At 36.2% G+C, this 20,093-nt stretch overlaps 1 protein-coding gene across 12 annotated transcripts in view; it reads left to right on the top strand.

Moving 5' to 3' along the window:
- The window catches only part of myo9aa (myosin IXAa), a 173,158-nt gene that overhangs the window by 87,823 nt on the left and 65,242 nt on the right, over positions 1 to 20,093 (top strand). For 8 of the 12 annotated variants that reach the window (XM_081359629.1, XM_081359636.1, XM_081359633.1 and 5 more), the window contains 5 exons: positions 3,373 to 3,473; positions 4,966 to 5,092; positions 8,488 to 8,577; positions 11,387 to 11,503; positions 15,800 to 15,934. In XM_081359629.1, the coding sequence (XP_081215755.1) occupies positions 3,373 to 3,473; positions 4,966 to 5,092; positions 8,488 to 8,577; positions 11,387 to 11,503; positions 15,800 to 15,934 (570 nt within the window). The remainder of the gene's footprint in view (positions 1 to 3,372; positions 3,474 to 4,965; positions 5,093 to 8,487; positions 8,578 to 11,386; positions 11,504 to 15,799; positions 15,935 to 20,093) is intronic. The other 4 variants (XM_081359637.1, XM_081359630.1, XM_081359635.1 and 1 more) reach the window with 1 other exon arrangement.

The raw sequence follows: 20,093 nt of genomic DNA, 5'->3' as shown, positions 1-20,093 counted from the left end.
CAGGTTAGGCAACTTTACTAATCAAAAACCAAATATTTTTATTGTGAAGATTGTATGTCAAAGTTCTAAATTATAAGCTTTACTTTCTTTTTAACCCAATCGACTTCCTTTGAACCATCAAGTGCATTAATACTCACATGTTTCCTTTTGTTTTGAGAAACTTGAGGGATGTATTAACTTTCTCTCTAGTAAATGATAGCATCTGGGGATAAAAACCCGTTTAAATGAACCCTATTAATAATGTCCTGCTTCCCCATGCATTTCTGACATTTGATGCCATGACTGTAGACTTCTGATGGAGATCTGATCATGATTAATGCTGTGAACAGTTTTTTCATGCCATTGGAAAAAAGATTGAGCATAATTTTCCAGCGGTCTGAGATCAACTTTAACACTCGACGAGGAAACAACACACAAATCAATGACCAAATCAACATGAGTATGCTGGAATGATTGCTGTTTTGGTGTGGTGAATGTATTCCCTGATTGTTTCTGCGGTGTCTTCATGCTCTCTATCAAGGGTCTCAAACTGTTGCTCCCTGGATATGGCCCCTAAAACCACAACAACACTACACTTAAAAAAAGACAATAAGTAAAATTTACTTAATTTTTCTTTGGCACGAATATTTTTTAAGTAAATTTCACATATGGAATTAAGTAAACTCTACTCAAGTGAAAGTAACAAAGAAAATAAGTAATTTTAACTTGGCTAGTGAAAGGTTGAGTAATATTTATTTAGTTGAAGTTTCCTTTGCAATACATTTCACTTAAACAATATAATATTGAATTAAGCCATACTTTTAAAGTATATGCTTTACTTAAAAATACAATAGATATTGTATATCTACATATCAGACGTTAAGCGTCATGTGAACGCAGAGACCTCGATACTTGGTCGACAATACACAATGACGGTAACATTAGATGGATCGTTTTTGTTTTTGAATGTAATTTTGAGTAGAAAACGAACTCCAAATGTCACAAAATGGCACGTTACTAATCCTAACAACAAAAGCAATGATAAAAGTGTAAAACATCTGGAAAACAGTGAAAAATCAACCTCATTAATTATTCAAGGCCCAGTGCATGATGGGAACACCAGTATCAGAAAAGTTGAGTAATTTTACTTAATTTTATAGCGTTGATATTTACGCTTTCAATTCTACACGCTTGAATTGAGTACTAATATAGAATTTACTTCGTTTTTTTTTTCTTGCCTAAAACTAACTTTTTCATGTAAATGACATTTATTTTTTCTGTAGTATTTACTTCACCACAAAATAATTTTATCAGTGTAGATCACTCCTGTTATAATAAACGCAGTTGTATTCTTCAAGTGTGAACATACACCCTTGAACACACATTGATTGTGTATCTGAGTAATGTGAGTTTGAGACCCCTGCTTTTCATGCTGGTTTTGGACTTCTTGTGCCGTCTTTCAATTCACAATGCACGTTACCATGAGTGGCTGTTCAAATAAACAGCAATCAGAAGGTAAGTGATCATAATGTGTTACAAGACAAGAACAAGAAACTACATGCAAAAATATTTTGTCAATTTGCGTCAAACCCACATCATATGTCATTTCGCTTCTGTATCGGTTGAGAAGTCTTACAACATTTAACATGAGAAAAACATTCCCTACCCTGCAAATGTGAATGAGAGCATAATGTAATCTGTTTCGGTTGAAGTCTTACAACATTTAACATGAGAAAAAGCCTTTTTACCCTGCAAATGTGAATGAGAGAAAACAAATAGGCAGGATTTGGTTTAAACCGTAAAGCTTACAGAGTTTCAGCAGTGTTTGCCTTTCCAGTGCTCTGGTATGCTATAATTTTGGCATCAGTAATGAAGCGAGCGATGAAGGAGACACCGTCTCATTAAGTGTGTGTAAGTTGGACTGTGTTGTTGTTGAGCATGAAGCAGTTTCTCTGCCAGCTGGAGACGAGCATGTGGAGGACAGAAGTCTCCTTCGCAACACTTAGTGAACGAGACGAGGGATGCAGCAATATAAAAATCCCAGCTGATATTATGAATCAATATGGTGACACTTTAGATTAGGGAACACATTTTTAGTTGCTTATCAGCATGCATATTACTAGGACATTGGCTGTTTATTAGTACTTATAAAGCAGATATGAATGCGTTATTCTGCATGAGCATATTCTACATCCCTAGTAACTACCTTACTAACTATTAATAGTTAGGGGAAAACTCCTAGTTCATAGTGAATATGTGTTCGCTAATCTAAAGTCTTTCCATCAATACTGAAATTCTCTAATCTACACTTTTAAAACAAATTTGCAAATTTAATTACATTTTAGTACTTTTCTGTTTTGGCTGAGACAGTGTACATTTTTTATAATAATATTTATTTTTAATGGCTGATAATCAGTATGATGGTATTATAAATCTATGCTGTTCTGCCTATAATGAACAGCAGGCATCAAAACATCATTATGCACAAAAGTATATATTTAAGTAATGTAAACCAAAAAAAATTGACTTGTGTAGATATGACTGATAAATGATATGATGGCTGATGTTATAAATATAAAGCAAAAATCTAGAATTTTACCTGCTAAAAAATGTAAAATCTGTGATTAAAGTAAAATCAGACATCAATAAAATAATTAAAAATGTATATGGGTCATCAATATTATTTTCTGTAATTTTAGCCAATACCAATATGGTCACAATGTAATGTGTATGTTTCTAACTCTATTGAGAAACACGGATATTGCAGATCTTTTGGACAGTTATCTGTCATTTTTGTAAACAAGTTCAAACAAGTTCTTCACTGAAAACTCAATAACCGTTCTCATGTTCAGGTCCGTCTGAAGGAATAAATCTAGTCATAAATTGCTACTTTTCTTCTTACCATTACTGGTGTGCCAGATTTCCAGTGTGTGTGTGTAAAAGGCAAATCACTCTGGATTTTCCACTGCATGCGCAGAACATGCATATGCTAACATTCACCAGCGCCCTCATTTTCAACCAGAAAAATGTGGCCGCTCTTGCGTTTTTGACCAAACTTCATAATGACATGGTGCTTTAAGTCAATCAACCAAACCCTGACAGTTTCTCTCCGGAGCGTTGGCAGCACACAAGCCCCCAAAAAGCAGCTCTACTGTCCATATGATATTCGTGTTTGAATGCATTTGTGTTTGAATGCAACATGCCATTAGCTTAATATGTGTTGATGTGCTGTAGCATTTAGGAAACATCAATAACGCCTCAGGTTTTTGAACAGAGTAATTAAATAAAATGATTGCATAGCAAACCACCCATGAACAAACCTCAGACTGTGGTGTGCAATGGTGTTTGATTGTTTGAAGTGCTGGTAACCTTTGTTTTTCTCGTTGACACCAGCAGGATTGCTTCACAGTTGAAGGGGAGGATCTTAAGCACGACTTTGAGCGCTTACAGCTGGCTATGGAGATGGTGGGATTCCTTCCCGTCACACGTAAACAGTGAGTTTGTCCAAAACTCTGGTCAACTAACACAAACTTTGCATGCAATTTTTTTTATGTTTTCATTAGTTACGAGCATGCATTAAATATTTATTCACTTAAGCGAGTAGTTTAAACAAAAAAATGCAATTTTGTCCGTGTATTGTTAAATATCTTGGCCTTTTTCAAATCTTTGACATCTCACACAAACTCAAGAATGTGCATGAGGACAGCTGGGGTAGAAGTAGTTTTAAACTCAATGGTTAACATACTGTAGATTTTCAGTAAATAACTTAAATTTCAGGCTGTTAATCACAAACAATATCATATGCTGTAGTCTTAGAGGAATTGGTTTTATGGTTATAAAAAAGTAATATGGACTACTTTGATATTTTTATGATGCTTTTGTGTTGTTTTTAAAGCTTGAAAGCTTTAATCTCCATTCATTGTGTGGAAATGACTGACCAGTACAATACATCAATATTAAATGTGTGTGTGTGTGTATATATTGTATTTCATGGAAAAAAAGAAAATCACAGATTTAGAATAGCATATCAATTGTGTAAATGATGACAGTTTTCATTTTTGGCCTCTTCGGAAAATTCAGAATGGGATAACACTTGGTGACTTTTGTCGCATTAGCTATGTGAACACCAAACAAATCATGGACGTGATTTGGAAATATTAAAGGGTAAAAAAAAAAATCACACTTGGTTCCTTCACGGTCAAAAATGACCAACATAGGACATTAATGGGAAATACGAAAACTCAGAGAATATTTTGGTGGTACAAACTACAAAGCAGCCACTGTGCAGCAATGAAGAATTATCGCTATCCATTCCTTGTTTTATTAGATTTTTTAATTATCAAATACTGAGTAACAAAAATACTTCCCATGTGTTCCCTTTCTAACAAAACTGTAATGTTTGATTGTAATCATAATGCAAAAACTGATACTTATCTAACAAAAATATATAAATCTTGAGAAAAAGTGATCTTTTAGAACATAAAAATAAATGTATATAGTAATTCTAATAGCTCATAAAAAAATTATAAATATTGCATAGTATCATAAAATCCCCTCTAAATTCTAATAAAAAAATATATTATTAAACAAAAATATATTACATTGATTTTCCTGGAAAAAAAATAAGTTATATTTCAAGGCTTCTGTCAAGAGGTCCAGAGGCTTAAAATAGTGGATTTCAAATTTCGTTGTCGACAACAATATTCACTGATCACTGAGCTTAGCAAAACTAGAAATATGTATTCTTCATAAAAATAACCAAATAATAAGCTTATTTTCATGCTTGTTTTTGTCTTATTTTAAATAATTTATGTTGTCTTGAGGCACCCTTGGAAAGTAATTTGTCTAGTTTGACAATTTATGCAAACTTAAAAAAAAAATAAAAAAAATATGAAAAAGGTATGAACATGATATTTGTCAACTACCCATTTTGTATCTCTCACTCTCACTCTCACTCACGTCTGATGTTTTTTTTTACCTTTGCAGGATTTTCTCTCTGCTGTCAGCGATCCTTCATTTAGGGAACATCCGATACAAGAAGAAGATATACCGGGATGACTCCATTGACATCTGCAATCCTGAAGTTCTGCCTGTAGTTTCTGAGCTACTGGAGGTACAGGATCAGTCTTTCACATTACAAAACACTGCATGCTTTTTCATTTGATTTACTTTATGACCCTTCACTGCTTTTAAAAGTCTTGGGAATTAGAAGGGGAACATTAGGCCACCCTTCAACAATTACCATTAAAACACTGGGAGAGTGAATAAGACCATCGAGAAGCAGCAGAACGTGTGAACAAACTTATTATGTGCTATGACCGGCCAAAAAGATATCTATCTATCTATCTATCTATCTATCTATCTATCTATCTATCTATCTATCTATCTATCTATCTATCTATCTATCTATCTATCTATCTATCTATCTATCTATCTATCTATCTATCTATCTATCTATCTATCTATCTATCTATCTATCTATCTATCTATCTATCTATCTATCTATCTATCTATCTATCTATCTATCTATCTATCGAGAGAGAGAGAGAGAAGGAGAGAGAGAGAGAGAGAGAGAGAGAGAGAGAGAGAGAGAGAGAGAGAAATTTAAACAAAGATTTATTATTTACAATCAAAACAAAAAAAATCAAAGAAAGCCAGCAAATTATGTTATACCAGACCTAGGGAGGAAAAAGGGAAAATTGGACAGTGCCAACACAAAGAAAAGAATAAAACTAAATCTTTCTAACCCATTTCCCCTAACCTATCTAATACAAAAGAAAAATGTAGAAAGAAAAGTCTTCAACGTCCAAGCCGTCGTATACTTCCCTACTCTACCTATCAAAACAAGTCATTCTGAACCTGCACGTCCCTCTTTATGGAAGGCAAAAGGAGAAGCACCATACAACATTTACTACTATTCATCCTGAAGACACACAAATAGCTCTGTTTGATGATTATATGATATATAATTATTTGGGTAAATGTGTAAGCTAAATTTATGCCTATTTTTTCACATCTTCATGGACGCCACAATGATTTCCCTCGTGTGGTAATATTTTCCTTGTAATTATGTATGGTTTGCAAAAATGGAAACTGCTGCGTCTGTGTAGATGAAAGAAGCAAAGTGTTTGAGCGCGACATTATGGCCAAGCATGCGCCCTTAAAATAGCATCTGAATAACGCGCCACTGACTTTAGACGAGGTTTTTCCTGGTCAGTGGTGGAATTGTTTTCTGGAACTGCAAAATAGCACCAGGGAACGTTTGCGCCGGAACACGCCTCCTCTTTTCGCTGGACCGCCCCCGGGAGCGCAAGTTCATTCCCTAATTTACCGATGTGCGTCTGTGGAGGGAAAAGTCCGCTGTGCGTCGGGTGCAAAATAGGAATGATACATGCGTCGGTGTACAAAGTAATTTGCGCTGGGTGCAAGATAGGGCCCATTATGTTTATTATTAAGTGAAAATGGTCATTTTTGTTTTGTTTTTCTGAGCTATTTCGTATATTTGAATCAAAGTCACGAAAAGTGAAGTATATGCGTTAATCCGCAGTGGTGATTGGCTGTCGTTGCTGGAGAGTTCACATTTACGTCATCCGTTTCTGAGCTTTTCTCCACGCTATTCATGAGATTCTGAGTGAGTGACAGTGCTAAAACAGGGCGGTTTCATGAGACGTTAAGCTGCATCTGAAATATAGGCACTACATTTAATGAAGAACTTCTTGCGAAGCATGTTCTATATAGTATGAAGGAAATATGGGCGTACTACAAGTTTCGTCGCTTCACTGATATTCACAGGTCCTCTCCTAAAGCCTCATTGGACAGTAAAGTGTCCATTGGATGCACAATTCGTAATATCGGGGGGAAGTAGTATCCCATCGGTTCACAGAGTTTTCCACTGACTGTATAGTAGAAAAGTAGGCATATAATTTGGGCACAGGGTTAGACTGTTTTTTTAAAATTGACTCTTATGAGATTTTCATTGAATTGTGAATATTTGGAATTCAAGTGATTTTTATTTATTTTTTTATATATTTTTTTATTTTGATTTACGAGATTAACAATGAAAGTAAAAACAATCTTAACAGAAGGGAGTAAAATTAATTTTGCATATATACATATCAAATATATGCTACATTACATGTACGCCACTGAATGCTTGTAAATGCATATCAGCGCATATTCTTAAATATCAATGAACATGTACATACATACCTATAAATATATGTACTGACCCCCCCCCCCCCCCCCCCAATTAAAACAGAACAACAAAGCCAAACGGGTGAGGTTAACCATTCCTATGGAATTCATGTGATTTAAGTTCTCAAATCCTAGAGATTTGAACAAGTGTCTTGGGAAAAGACGAAGGCTGGGTTCCTTTTGCACAGGATTTGGTCATTAAACTACTCAAGGAAGTAGAAGGAGTTCCTGAATAAAGGCATGAAGCCGGTACTCTGGGCCAACAGGATATAGGATGTGATTCCAGAGCCTTTGAACTCGACACATATATAATGTATGCAGTGCACACACACCTCTCTATACCAGGACCTCTTGTGGCCCAATAGTGTGATCAAAGACATCTGGCCTTTATCTTTAGACACACACTTTAGTCATGAGTAACACTGAAGGAAAGAGAGAATGAACACGTGATTTTACAATCTCACTCAGACTGCAGGGAAAGGTGTGTGTGTGTGTGTGTGTGTGTGTGTAGGCTTGCACCTCGAAGTTATTATAATATATTCAGATGAGGCCAGTCCAAATCTTTGAGTCCTTACACATCTGTTCACGATTACAGTTGAATGACTCAACGAGTTTATATAATCACTATATTAGATGTAGACATCTTTCCCAGTGTGCATGAACCAGCCGCATATTTTTCCCAGTTCACCGCTGGGTTCATATCAGCCCTTTTAATATGTGAATGAGCGAGTGTTGGCCTGTGTTGAGGTCTCTTGATTGTCCATGGCATTGTGTGTGCAGACTTTGATTCGTAACAGTTGTTATATGCGAAGTTTATGGTTTATTTCCTGAGATGCTAACCATTTGAGTCATTATTATTATAATGAGTATAGCTGTATTGTTTTTATTTTCTATATTATTAATGTTACAGGATAGAGGTGGATGCCGTGCTACATTACAGTCTTAAGAAACCTCAAAAGCCAATATTACTGAGTGCTACCGGATGTTTAAAGGACAACTCAACATTGCAGGCCCCAAAGTCAACAATTAAAAAGAAACCTTTCTCACGGCCATTACTGCTGCTTGGTGCTTGTAATGTTTTGCTCCTTGTCCATCTATGAAACTAAACACTGGCTTGTATTAAAGCTGTAGTTTGTGATTCATGTGTTTTATTGCTGATGGAAGTAGAGATTTGGGATACAGTACTAATGAGTTCGAATGAATGCATCCAAATCTTTTGAGCTGACCCCTTAAATCATACACCAAAAAGCTAGATATCTATTTGTACTTGTGCCTGAAGAGTTCAAATGAGAAACTTGTCTTGGATCATGACAGGTCAAGGAGGAAATGCTCTTTGAGGCTCTGACGACACGGAAGACGGTGACCGTGGGCGAGAAGCTGATCGTCCCATACAAACTGGCTGAGGTAAGCAACAAACAGGTTTGCCTTTTAGCATTGTCATTTAAAAACATTAAACAGTTAGCCAGAATAAAAGCTTAATATTGGGACACATTATTCGGAATATCGACAGCAATCGATCATTTATTTATCTTCATCTGCTCATGTTCAAAGTCATTTTGGATGATATTTTTGACTGACAGTTGTTTAAAGTCAGGCAATTGAAGAAATGTTTTGTTGAGTTTTTGTTAAAGGGGTGGTATAATGCTCTTTTCACAACATCAACAACATGTGTGTGCTCTTTTCACACACATCTCCCCAGAGTTGTGTATGTGAAGTTTTAGCTCATAATACCCCATAGATATGTTTAAATAGCATGTTGAAATTGTCACTTTTTGAGGGTGAGCAAAAACGCACCGTTTTTGTGTCTGTTCCTTTAAATGCAAATGAGCTGCTGCTCCCGGCACAGGGGGCGGAGCTTCAACAGCTTGTGTCCTTTTACCTCACACACACATGCACGGAAAATGTATTTTTTTTTTAGCCTTTTATGTTCAAACCGGAGTCAGAAATGTGCTATATTGTGTGTGTGTGTATAGCAGAAAGTAAATAAATAGCACTATTGACACTTCAGAGTGATGAAATGCATGAATGAGAATATAAAGTGTGAGACGTGCTTGATGTTAAAAAGCGTTATAAGAGCAATATATCCTGAAAAGGAACTGTGTGTGGTGCTCGTACTGAAAGTGCGCACACAGAAAGCTGCCTCTCTCAGAAGGCCATCGTGAATTTAGGACTTGTGCGATGTTAAACAGTGTGAAGCAGTGATAAAGAACTCAATGCGTTCACACGCTGACTGACACACAGCGAAAGTACGAACACAGAAAGCAGATTCTCTTCTCTTTCACGTCTTATTGCGCTTGAATGGTCGAATACAAACACAATTATGCCAAAATGCCCATCGTGCGGAGTGTTCATGTAGACACAGCCGGTTATGTCTCAAGTTAAAGTAAACAGTGTAAACCGGATGTGTATCAGTGTAATGGATCTGTGCGTTTGGTCTTAAAGTGACAGTAGCCTAATAAACCTGCTGCTCTGTGTCATTAATGTGAATCAGACAAAAGAGAAAATAACTCACTACTCTTGTCTGAATAACTTTTTTAGCTTTATTAAGAATACATTTATATTTAATTCAAACTGTAGAGACTATGCAATAATTAATTTTTTACATTTGATTATTACGTTTCTGTACTAATTCTAACTACGTTAAATTGTACCTGAAATCTTCATTTGTGTAATTCATATTTTTGTTATATTGAATTTGTCCTATTGTTTGTAATCTGCTTCTATTTTCTTTTTTTTTAATATCAGATATGAGATAAAATAATACAAATTAACTGTATTGTGATGCATATAGTTATCGTGAAATAAAATGTATAATATCTTGACCCAATAAGACCCAACCCTAGTTGCAAAATTACTTATAGATAGTAGGATGTCTAAAGTGGGCCATCACTTAAAGGTATAGCGGAGGATGTTTTACTTCCTGGTGGGTAGTGTAAACTATTGGTCCTCCTAATTGTCAATCATTCTGGTGAATCAACCAAACTTTTCAAAAAGTGGAGAGGGCGGGTCTTATCTAAAATTTGGAAAGATCCTCCGCTATACCTTTAACATTTAAAAATGTAACATTTTTGATTTTCTTCATTTCGCCCCCTCAGTGAAGTGAGGCTCAGTGAAGTAATGTGTTTCTCATGGGCTTCGTCATGCTCCATCATCATAATTAGAACCAGCCATGAGGTTTTCAGAGCTTTTTTCCAGCATTAGGACTCAGTTCTCCTGTCATCTTTAAATATTGAACTGACCAGCGGTTTTATTAAAATCAGAGGTTCACAAACAACTTAATAAATCCCTTGAACTGCATATGCTTACAGATTTAAACATTACAAACCTAGCAAATATAGAGTTGTTAAGTCATTTATATAACCACAAATAACAGTTTTCTCCCCCACCAACTAGGACTGGTCGATTATATTGTATATTCCAGATATATGTGCAATGACTTTGTTGTCGATATTAAATTAACCAACATTATGAATATTAGGGATGCACGATACATATCGGTATCGGCCGATATATGTTAATTTTTTAATGGATATCGGCCTGATAAGAACATCTGGCCAATATATTAAAGCCGATAAATAATGGATTATCTGTCATATAGGCTACATAAAAGTATAATAAGAACATTATAATTGTGTGATTGGGACATTTAATGGTGAGACTTTTGTTTTTGTAATCAGGCTCTCGAAAATTATATAAAAATTTGGATAAATATTTATCGGCCAATTTATCGGTATAAAGAATTATCGGTATTGGCCACATTTTTTTTTTTATATCGGTGCATCCCTAGTGAATATTGTGATGGTTATGGAATATTCAGTCTTATTTATTTGGCATTAAGTTTCCTAAAAAATCATTAGACTAGTTTCACGATCCTCGTGATTTGAGTGGCGCAACATGCAACTATTTTGGATTATCTGTACTAGTTTTGGATCAGTCTTGTGTTTAGCTGTAGCTCTGTTACAGCAAATTTAAATTGTGAGCGTCTGTGTCTCAATATTGAGCCTTAAACAGTCTAATGTCATCTTTCATTTGCTAAGACAAGTTACCATAAACAAACCCCGTCTATCCAGAGGTTTATCCACTTTTAATAGTAATTCCCACCTTAAACGAACATTTACAGCTCACAAATGTTGCTGAAGTATAATAGATTTAACAACGTATGTTAAAAAGTCTTGATAATTAAATCAAATGGACATTTCTCTCTCTCTTGCAGGCTGAAACCGTGCGGGACTCCATGGCTAAGTCTCTCTACAACGCTCTTTTCGACTGGATCGTGTTCAGGATCAATCATGCCCTGCTCAACCAAAGGGACTTGGAAGAGTCAGCCAAGGTAAAATCATTTTTACTGATAAATCCCAAACGATTGAGAATGAGTGGAGCCCTAGTGAGTCACCTGACATAAATTACATTACACCGCAGGAATATGAGTTCATCTGACAGAGACGCACCCTGTTTTTCTGTGGCTCTCACTGCTTTAATCTCTAAATTATGGATGGAGACATTATGTAATGGGATATATTCAGGCACACTGACTGAGCCCCTGCTGTTAGCTATTCACTAGCAGATTTCTGCTGAACATTATGCTAGTCAAGCCTGAAATAAACTTTATAAGTGTGTGAACATTCTCGCTAATAAGATCGCACTGTTGCATTCAGGGCTCAACACTTGTGTTTTTTAAGGAGCATTTCTGCACGTTTTTTTAATGTGCCACAATAAAACATGCTCAAGCAAGCATGAGAAAACAGCGAATCAGTTATGACAGAATAGTGTGACTTTACCTTCTGATAAACCAAAATTAATATTTTTTACTTAATTTAACAGCTCATGTTAACCTGGTTCACCTTCTGAACATTAACTCACAAAAACACAATGTTCAGCACATGGCTTTCTGCACTTGATGAGTTGACTGAAGGCATGAAAATAAAAACGTGTTTTGGGTCGGCCATGAAACTATTATTTCACTTCAAAACAGGCAATTACTACTAATACTAAGATTTAACTATATACTATACTAATACTCAGTGAGTTAATTTGTTTTAATAGTAGTAGTATTAGTATTAGTTCCATAGTAATGCTATTGTACTGCAAAATAAAACCGTGCTAATAATATATATTTTTTTACAACTAAGATTACATTACTAATATTTATGACTGCCTTCATTTCTTAATCGTTAAACCATAGAGCTTTTATTTTGGATTTTGGTGGAAACCTTAAGCTTCTCATTTGTTGAAAATTTATTTAAAAATGATTCTCATTACAAGTTTGTTGGCACATTAGGGTTAGCAACACATTATAAGCAACACACACAAAAAAAATCTCTCCCAAATAATGCTGTAAACTAAACAGGGAAACCCTCTCATTTGGTACATTACTATAATATTAACAGTTGAATATGATAGTTTGGGCTTTGCTGTTAATTTTAACCTCTTTACTTTCAGGTATAATAACAACACTCAAATAAAAGCTCAAATGTTTGTGTACAACTCAGTTGCACATAAGGTAGTTTCATAAACACTTGTCTTCATGACAAATTTATTCAAGCATACATTAATAATTAAAAGTAAATAAGCTCCTCTTTAAAGTGTTTATAGCTAACTAATGAACTGTGAACATCTGATAACTTTCCTGAGATAAATGCAACGTTAAGCGGTTTTATTGGCATCTTTCCTGGGTTGAAACACTGATTAAGCAATTACATGAGTCATAATTAATTTAGGTATTTTGTGATGTATCTTTCAACATAACTTTTGTTGTGATTGCATGTTTTCTCATGCCACTACTTGTATTAAAGTGTGTTGGACATCAGATATATCCAAAGTTCGTTGGAGTTGCAGAAACTTGATGGCGTGTCTGATTACTTTTATTTTAAGTTCAGGATGATTAAGTCTTGGGTAATTCACATAACATGAAGTTCATGGATTCACATGAGCAGATTCACACGATGTAAATGGACAGGAGTTAACGGATGGACAGGATGTACAAGATAGTACAAATATGTATATGTAGTACAAATATATAGCCTGGAAATCCAGACCTAAATCTGAAAGATTAAAGGTCTGGCATCGACTAATGAAAATCGTCCAGCTCGAGGGGCGGCACCAAGCATGCATTTGAACATCTCACTGCACACAATTGGATAACACTACGACCAATCACAACAAGTTATCGCTTAGCTACCAGCGAAGCTAACTGGTAGATTAGACTCTTACCGTGTCCGGTCGGCAAAACAGCAAAAACGCCCTTCTTGCAAAGGAACGATTCGAGCACCGTCTTCTGTTCCTCTTTTTTATAGCGGCCAAAGCCGTTTCAAACAACTGGTGTTCATCCATAGCCATCTTGCAATGTTTACTAATGACTTCGACGTCACAGCGCTGTCGTCATCGCTTTAGCTCGCCTCTGGCCCGCCTATATCAGATAACCCGATGTGATTGGTGCAGCTCGGATACAAGGGCATATTTAATGATTTTTAATAATGAGTAATTCGCTGAGCAAATTCAACTTGTGCTCTCGTGAGAACTCTGGATTTCCAGGGTAACAAATATATATATGAAAAAAAGGTAAAAAGTAAAGAAAAGGGCCAAATTCAAAACAAAGTGGAATAAAAGAGTCACTGAGGCGCTGCAGCGATCGTTACGTAACATTTAAGTGCGTCAAAATGCCATTATTATTTGAATTTTGTGATCAAATGGACAGAATTTAAAAGTTGAGACTTTTTCACAAGTGATAAAGCTTTTTGTTGATTGTTGGATGGGGAAAAAACGCAGATCTGCCAACTCTGGCTTGAACTACAGGTGATTTATAGAGCTTGCTTTTACATCGCTAATTTTTAACTGTTAAAGGAGAACTCCGGTCAATTTTAACATTGAGCTCATTTTTTTGTCAATTTGGAGTGCTGTCAATACAGAGAACAACGACAAAAATCGGTGTTGCCTACACCATGTTATCCTCTTTTTAAAATTTGCACCCTGTTGACTTCAATGGGGCAAGTACTAAACCTGCTTTTAGCCTCTTAACATCCTTGATGTGTCATTACAAGTGCACAGCCAATGTGAGTGATTCCTTCAGAGTGAACACGAGTGAATCTGACTGCAGTAGATGTGAAAGAAATGGATAAAAATGATGTTATTTAAGCCAGCGCAAATACCTGTATTTACATCCTGTTTTCGGTTGAAGTCCAAAGTAGTCGATTGCCGAGTTCATGCGCGTGATCATAGATAACTAAACCTATGCGCGTGAACTCGACAATCGATTACTATGGACTTCAACCGAAAACAGGATGTAAATACAGGTATTTGCGCTGGCTTAAATAACATCATTTTTATCCATTTCTTTCACATCTACTGCAGTCAGATTCACCCACGTTCACTCTGAAGGAATCACTCACATTGGCTGTGCACTTGTAATGACACATCAAGGATGTTAAGAGGCTAAAAGCAGGTTTATATATTGCCCCATTGAAGTCAACAGGGTGCAAATTTTAAAAAGAGGATAACACGGTGTAGGCAACACCGATTTTTGTCGTTGTTCTCTGTACTGACAGCACTCCAAATTTACAAAAAAATGAGCTCAATGTTAAAATTGACCGGAGTTCTCTAATGCATTGTCGCGTTAACTTGCTCTAAATTCAACACAAGAGAGACTTTCTTGTAGGCTGACACGTTTTTTTTTCCGTCCCCTTTTTATTAACAGGATATAATCGGCCCTGATCATCAGCTGTTTTTAAACAGTAGTGAAAATAATTGCTTTTATCTGCCGATAATCGTTTCACCGGTGCAGCTCAAATAATCATGCATAGTTAAATCGCAGCCTTTGTGAATCTGCTCTCATTTGGCAGTTGGAGAGTGTTAATCTTTGACTCTGTTGACAACTAATTATTCACACACGGTAAATGCAAATGAAACATCTGTAGATCCCTGATCTTGATGAGCAAGCGTTGACTTACTTAATGCTAATCGGCGAAGGATCCCTTTGCATCAGTAGAAACCCGGTAGTATTTTCGAATGACCATGCTTCCCTCCCTCATCTCCCCCTGAGACGAGAGATTTCTGTATTGTGTGTCTGGAAAAAAACCTCAGATGACGCAAAAATCGTCATTTAGCTCATCAGAGGCGAGAGACCTCAGCCAGTTGGAGGAGCTTGTCCCGCATGTCTTCAACCCGCCCATAGGGGGATCTCACGGTAAAACGGCGTATTTTCAGTTTCGAGTCGACTAGTAGCCTAGCTGTATCATTTCTCCCGATACTGCCCTCTGTAACCGGTAGGCGTGGCTTGGGAGTGTCCTCGTAGGGCAGCGAAGCAAGTGCATTCTGGGAGTTGTTGTCTTTCATCCACATGAGCCAAAAATACATTTCCTGGCTTTTCTCAGTCTAGAAGGCACCAACTTCTAAAATAATTTAACATTTATACTACATAAATAACCCAATTTAAATACACATTTATCTTTCCAGTGGTGAAATATCCCTTTAACCGGAGACATATTGTTAGCTGGCTGATTGACAACACATCTAGTTTAATAACGCAGACATTCCCCCTACAGTTTTTTACTGCCACAATGACACAAGAACGCTTTAAAATGCCTAGTACTTTTCTGTTCTTAATGTTCCTTGCATCTCATCATCTGTTCAGATCCTGGCCATCGGGGTTCTCGATATCTTTGGCTTTGAGGACTATGAGAACAACAGCTTTGAACAATTCTGCATCAACTTCGCCAACGAGAGACTTCAGCACTATTTCAACCAGCACATCTTTAAGCTGGAGCAGGTAATGTTTTATTTATTCATTTATTGAGATAACCATCAGCTTCTCTCCCCACACACGACTCAAGATTTTAGACTAATAAGTGATTTATTGCCAGCAATTATGACTCAAGTTATATTGACTGCACACAGAATAAATTAAGTACACATATTGCTTGACTGAATGTTTTCGGCAAAGTGTAAAGGTTTGCGATCTTTACATTTGTGCACTTTCAACCTCCCTTGAAGTGCATGAATTCCTTTTTTATTTTTATTTTTTAACCTTTATTTATATAGCGCTTTTTACAATAGAGATCGTTTCAAAGCAGCTTTGCAGTGAAAACAGGAAAATAATGCGACAAAGTTTTTTTTCTTGAAGAAAATAGCATCACAGTCCAGCTTGAGTAAGTTCAGTGATGGTTCATTTCTGTTGTAAAAAAGTCATTAATTTATATATATATATAGCCGCTCAGGAGAAACAGTGATGTCATCGTCCAGCTCAGTTCAGTTCTCATATAATGGTGTCTATGCAGACAGAAAAATAATATTGTTGAATATTATTGAATCAACCCAGATTATATATTCTACTGATGGAGATTAATGGGAAAATATGTGTTTTTGCTTGCTTTAGACTAACTTTAGTAAGTTTAGGGACCAGAATTTCATAGAAACTTGGGCATGGGCCATATCTGTGTTTTATGGGAGTAGACATTCCTTGAAAATAATTCAATTCATCCTACAAAACGGGGGAATTGTAACCATTACTGAAGCCTTTAGTAGGTTGGGTTGATGGATGCCTCAGGCTGTGTGATCATGTGAGGTAGAGTTTCACACAATATAAACCGTTTGATAATGAGACAATAAAAAGGGTTGTTTTACTCCAACCCCAGACAAAGAATTGTGTCTCTGTAATAATGTGTGTTTTCTCAATGAGTTCGTTCTCCTAGGATGACTAAAGAGGCAACCAATTACGGTAATGACAGCCTGTCAAAGCCGTGCCTTTGTGACGCACCTCAAACTACATGCTTGCTCAAAGAGGGTTTGTTAGTTTAAGATTCTAGTCAGTCCAGAGTCCAGATTTGATAAACTAACTTTGACAGATTTGCTTGCACAAGGTGTATTTTATCAACATAAATCACACGCTGTCGTAGGACGTGTCACTTTATGCAGATGTGTAAATAACAGACTATCACTTGTGGGTTTAGCACTTCTTGTGACAAATGATCCAAGTCAAAGGTGTTATCAAAGTCAAATCTGCTTCTTTTTATTATATACTTGTAGTTTTGAAGTCGCATGCTGGTTTGCTTGATGATACCATAACTGCATCAAGCAATCGGTGTTTACATGACGTCATTTACCCATGACTCCATTAATATAGTGTAACATGACATCATTTACCCATGACTCCATTAATATAGTGAAACATGACGTCATTTACCCATGACTCTCCATATTTATTTTCTCTCTATATTCAATGACTCTCTATTTTCTCCATAGGAAAATTATTTTTACGATAACCTGTAAACCTTTAAAGACAGCCTTGCTGTGAGCTATGAGGTTGTAATCTATGGTATTTGCTTCTATTGAAGCCTCCAGTCTGCATTATTTCAGCTTATATTTAAAATAATCATATTTAACAGTGGAATTTGTGGTGAAAACTACATTACCCACAATGCTGTACAGAAAATTCCACCAATCAAAGCATTGCCACAAGCAAGAGCTCTTTAGCTCCTCCCACTCCTATGCTCTCAAAATACTTGAATATCTGTGTGTATATAATGAGTAGTTTTATATTTCTCCATTGTTTGTTATTCCATTATGCTGTCTGTAATGCTTCATGGGATTGTTGTTCTTTCCCTCACTAAAGCCATAAGTTCACAGTCTTAAATTGTACCTTTCTCTGATTATCAAATACTTTTTTGCTGCTTCTTTGCAACGTTTGTAATGTTTTGATGCACCTCGTAGCTGGTTGGCTGGCTCCATGGCTTATAACGCTTTAATGCTTTAAATCTCTATAGGAGAAATGAATGGAAAAAATGCTTCCGGAACTAGCACAGCTGAAAAAATGTGAGAAAAAGTCAGAATTGCATGATATAAACTCGCAATTTCGAGAAATAAAGTTAGAATTGCATGATATAAAGTCGCAATTGCGAGTTATAACGTCAGAATTGTGAGATATAAAGCCACAATTCTGAGAAAAAAGGCAGAATTGTGATCTCGCAATTTTGACTTTATAACACGCAATTGCGAGTTTATATCTCACAATTCTGATTTTATTTCTCGCAATTGCGAGTTTATATCTCACAATTCTGATTTTATTTCTCGCAATTGCGAGTTTATATCTCACAATTCTGATTTTATTTCTCGCAATTGCGAGTTTATATCATGCATTTCTGACTTTTTCTCACAATTTTTCATGAAAAATATCTTGAGCTTTTTATTTCAGTCATTTAACCAAAAACCCATTGACTTCAGGATGATGGAACCAGAAATGCTAAAACGTTAACTCATTTCCGGGTTTTGGCCTACGAAAAATATGTCATCCCTGCATCACGGTTATGGAGAGCTCAGTCTGAACCCACATTGAGGGATTCTGGGTAATTTTGTTTAAAAGTATTTTTGATGTTCTTTGTTAATGGCATTTTTGACGGGATTCATTCCCATTGCCACAACAGTTTTGCTGTTTGTTCCTTGATAAAAGTACAGGAATTTCACCGCATCTGCCAAGTTCCACGCTTTAATTGCTCTACGAGTTGGAAACTCTTGGATTCAGATGTCAGGAATGAATTCACATCCTGAGTTTACTGCCAAGTATGCCGTGTGGTAATGGTTAATATAGACCATACCCAGGTTATCTACACAAAACATGGAATGTGCAGATTCATAATGTATGACCATTAGTTAATGTTTGACTGAGAAAAAAATTAACTTGCATTTAGTTAAGATTTTATGCCTGAATTGAGCAACAGTTTTAGTATTTGTGCTAGTAGTAGAAGTAGGTTAGTGTTAGATTATAGGCAGGAAAACAAAGTCCTTCTTGGCATACTTGCCATCTAATGCCCATAAATACAGGCATGCTGGAGCCAGACACAACACCACACATGCTTTCATTAGTCTATTAATCCGCCGTTTTCATTGCGCCATTTATGGAGATGCTGTAAATGGATTTTATTTGATTTGGAGGCTATTTGAGTGCATTGCTCTTATCAGCCAAACAGAGTGCATGTGGTTGCCGAAGTGCTTCAGATGAGGGTTAGATTATTAGTACACGTATTCATACTGTGGGTTGAGGATTTGAACAAACCCATTGCTGTAACTACTAAACTTTGGTTAGTAACTTTATCATTATGAGACTTAAAACATTTTCAGACTGATCAAATCGTATCTTTGTATCTGTTAAAAAGAATAATCAATCTTCAACAAACTTCACTTACACGAATAGGATTATTCTATATGCCATATTATCATGCTGAAAAATCTACAGTCAAAAGCTTTCTTGTAATTCTAATCCGCTCCTCCGTATTTGAATGAGAAGTGTAGATCATCTGCTTTGTTCTGCTGATTTTTGCCGTTTAATGTGCAAACAGGAGAGAGATTCCACTGATTGTATGAAACCCTACTGGGATTACATCCTTTATTGTTTCATTTACTTTCCCAGCGATCCAAGGAAACAGTTGAGGAGAAAAAAAGCTACAAAATGTTAAGAATGTCTTTCATATTATTAAACCGCAAAGACCATGAAACCTCGGACCGGCGAAAAGGAAGTCTCCTCTAGAGGAACGTGAAAACACTTTGCAGGCCTGTTGTTTTGTTTTTCTGGTCGCGGGCCAAAAAATGAATTACCCGTGTAGTTATAACAAGTTTAGTGAGATGTTCGTTCTCGTGTTACTCTGGTAGTGATAAACATTAACCTAACAGGATGATTGAAACATGGGGGTTTTTTTTGACACAAATTTTAAAGAGGGCCTATTATTCCCCTTTTCAAATTTTTTTGGCCTCTTCTAGAACAAGTTTTCATGCTTGAATGTTGATTATTTCCCCCATATTCTCCATTGTTGCAGCTCCTCTCTTCCCAGTCTGTCAGTAACGCTCTGTTTAGTTCCTGTCAGAGCCATAGAGAGAAAGAGTTGCGACACTACCATAGACCTCCGTTGTAAATAATGGCGGCGCTTTTAACCGCCTAC

Source organism: Scardinius erythrophthalmus (assembly GCF_964197995.2).
Source record: "Scardinius erythrophthalmus genome assembly, chromosome: 2".
In the NCBI taxonomy this organism is placed as follows: domain Eukaryota; kingdom Metazoa; phylum Chordata; class Actinopteri; order Cypriniformes; family Leuciscidae; genus Scardinius; species Scardinius erythrophthalmus.
The sequence above is the reverse complement of the archived record's forward strand: the minus strand, read 5'-3'. Positions and strand labels throughout refer to the sequence as shown.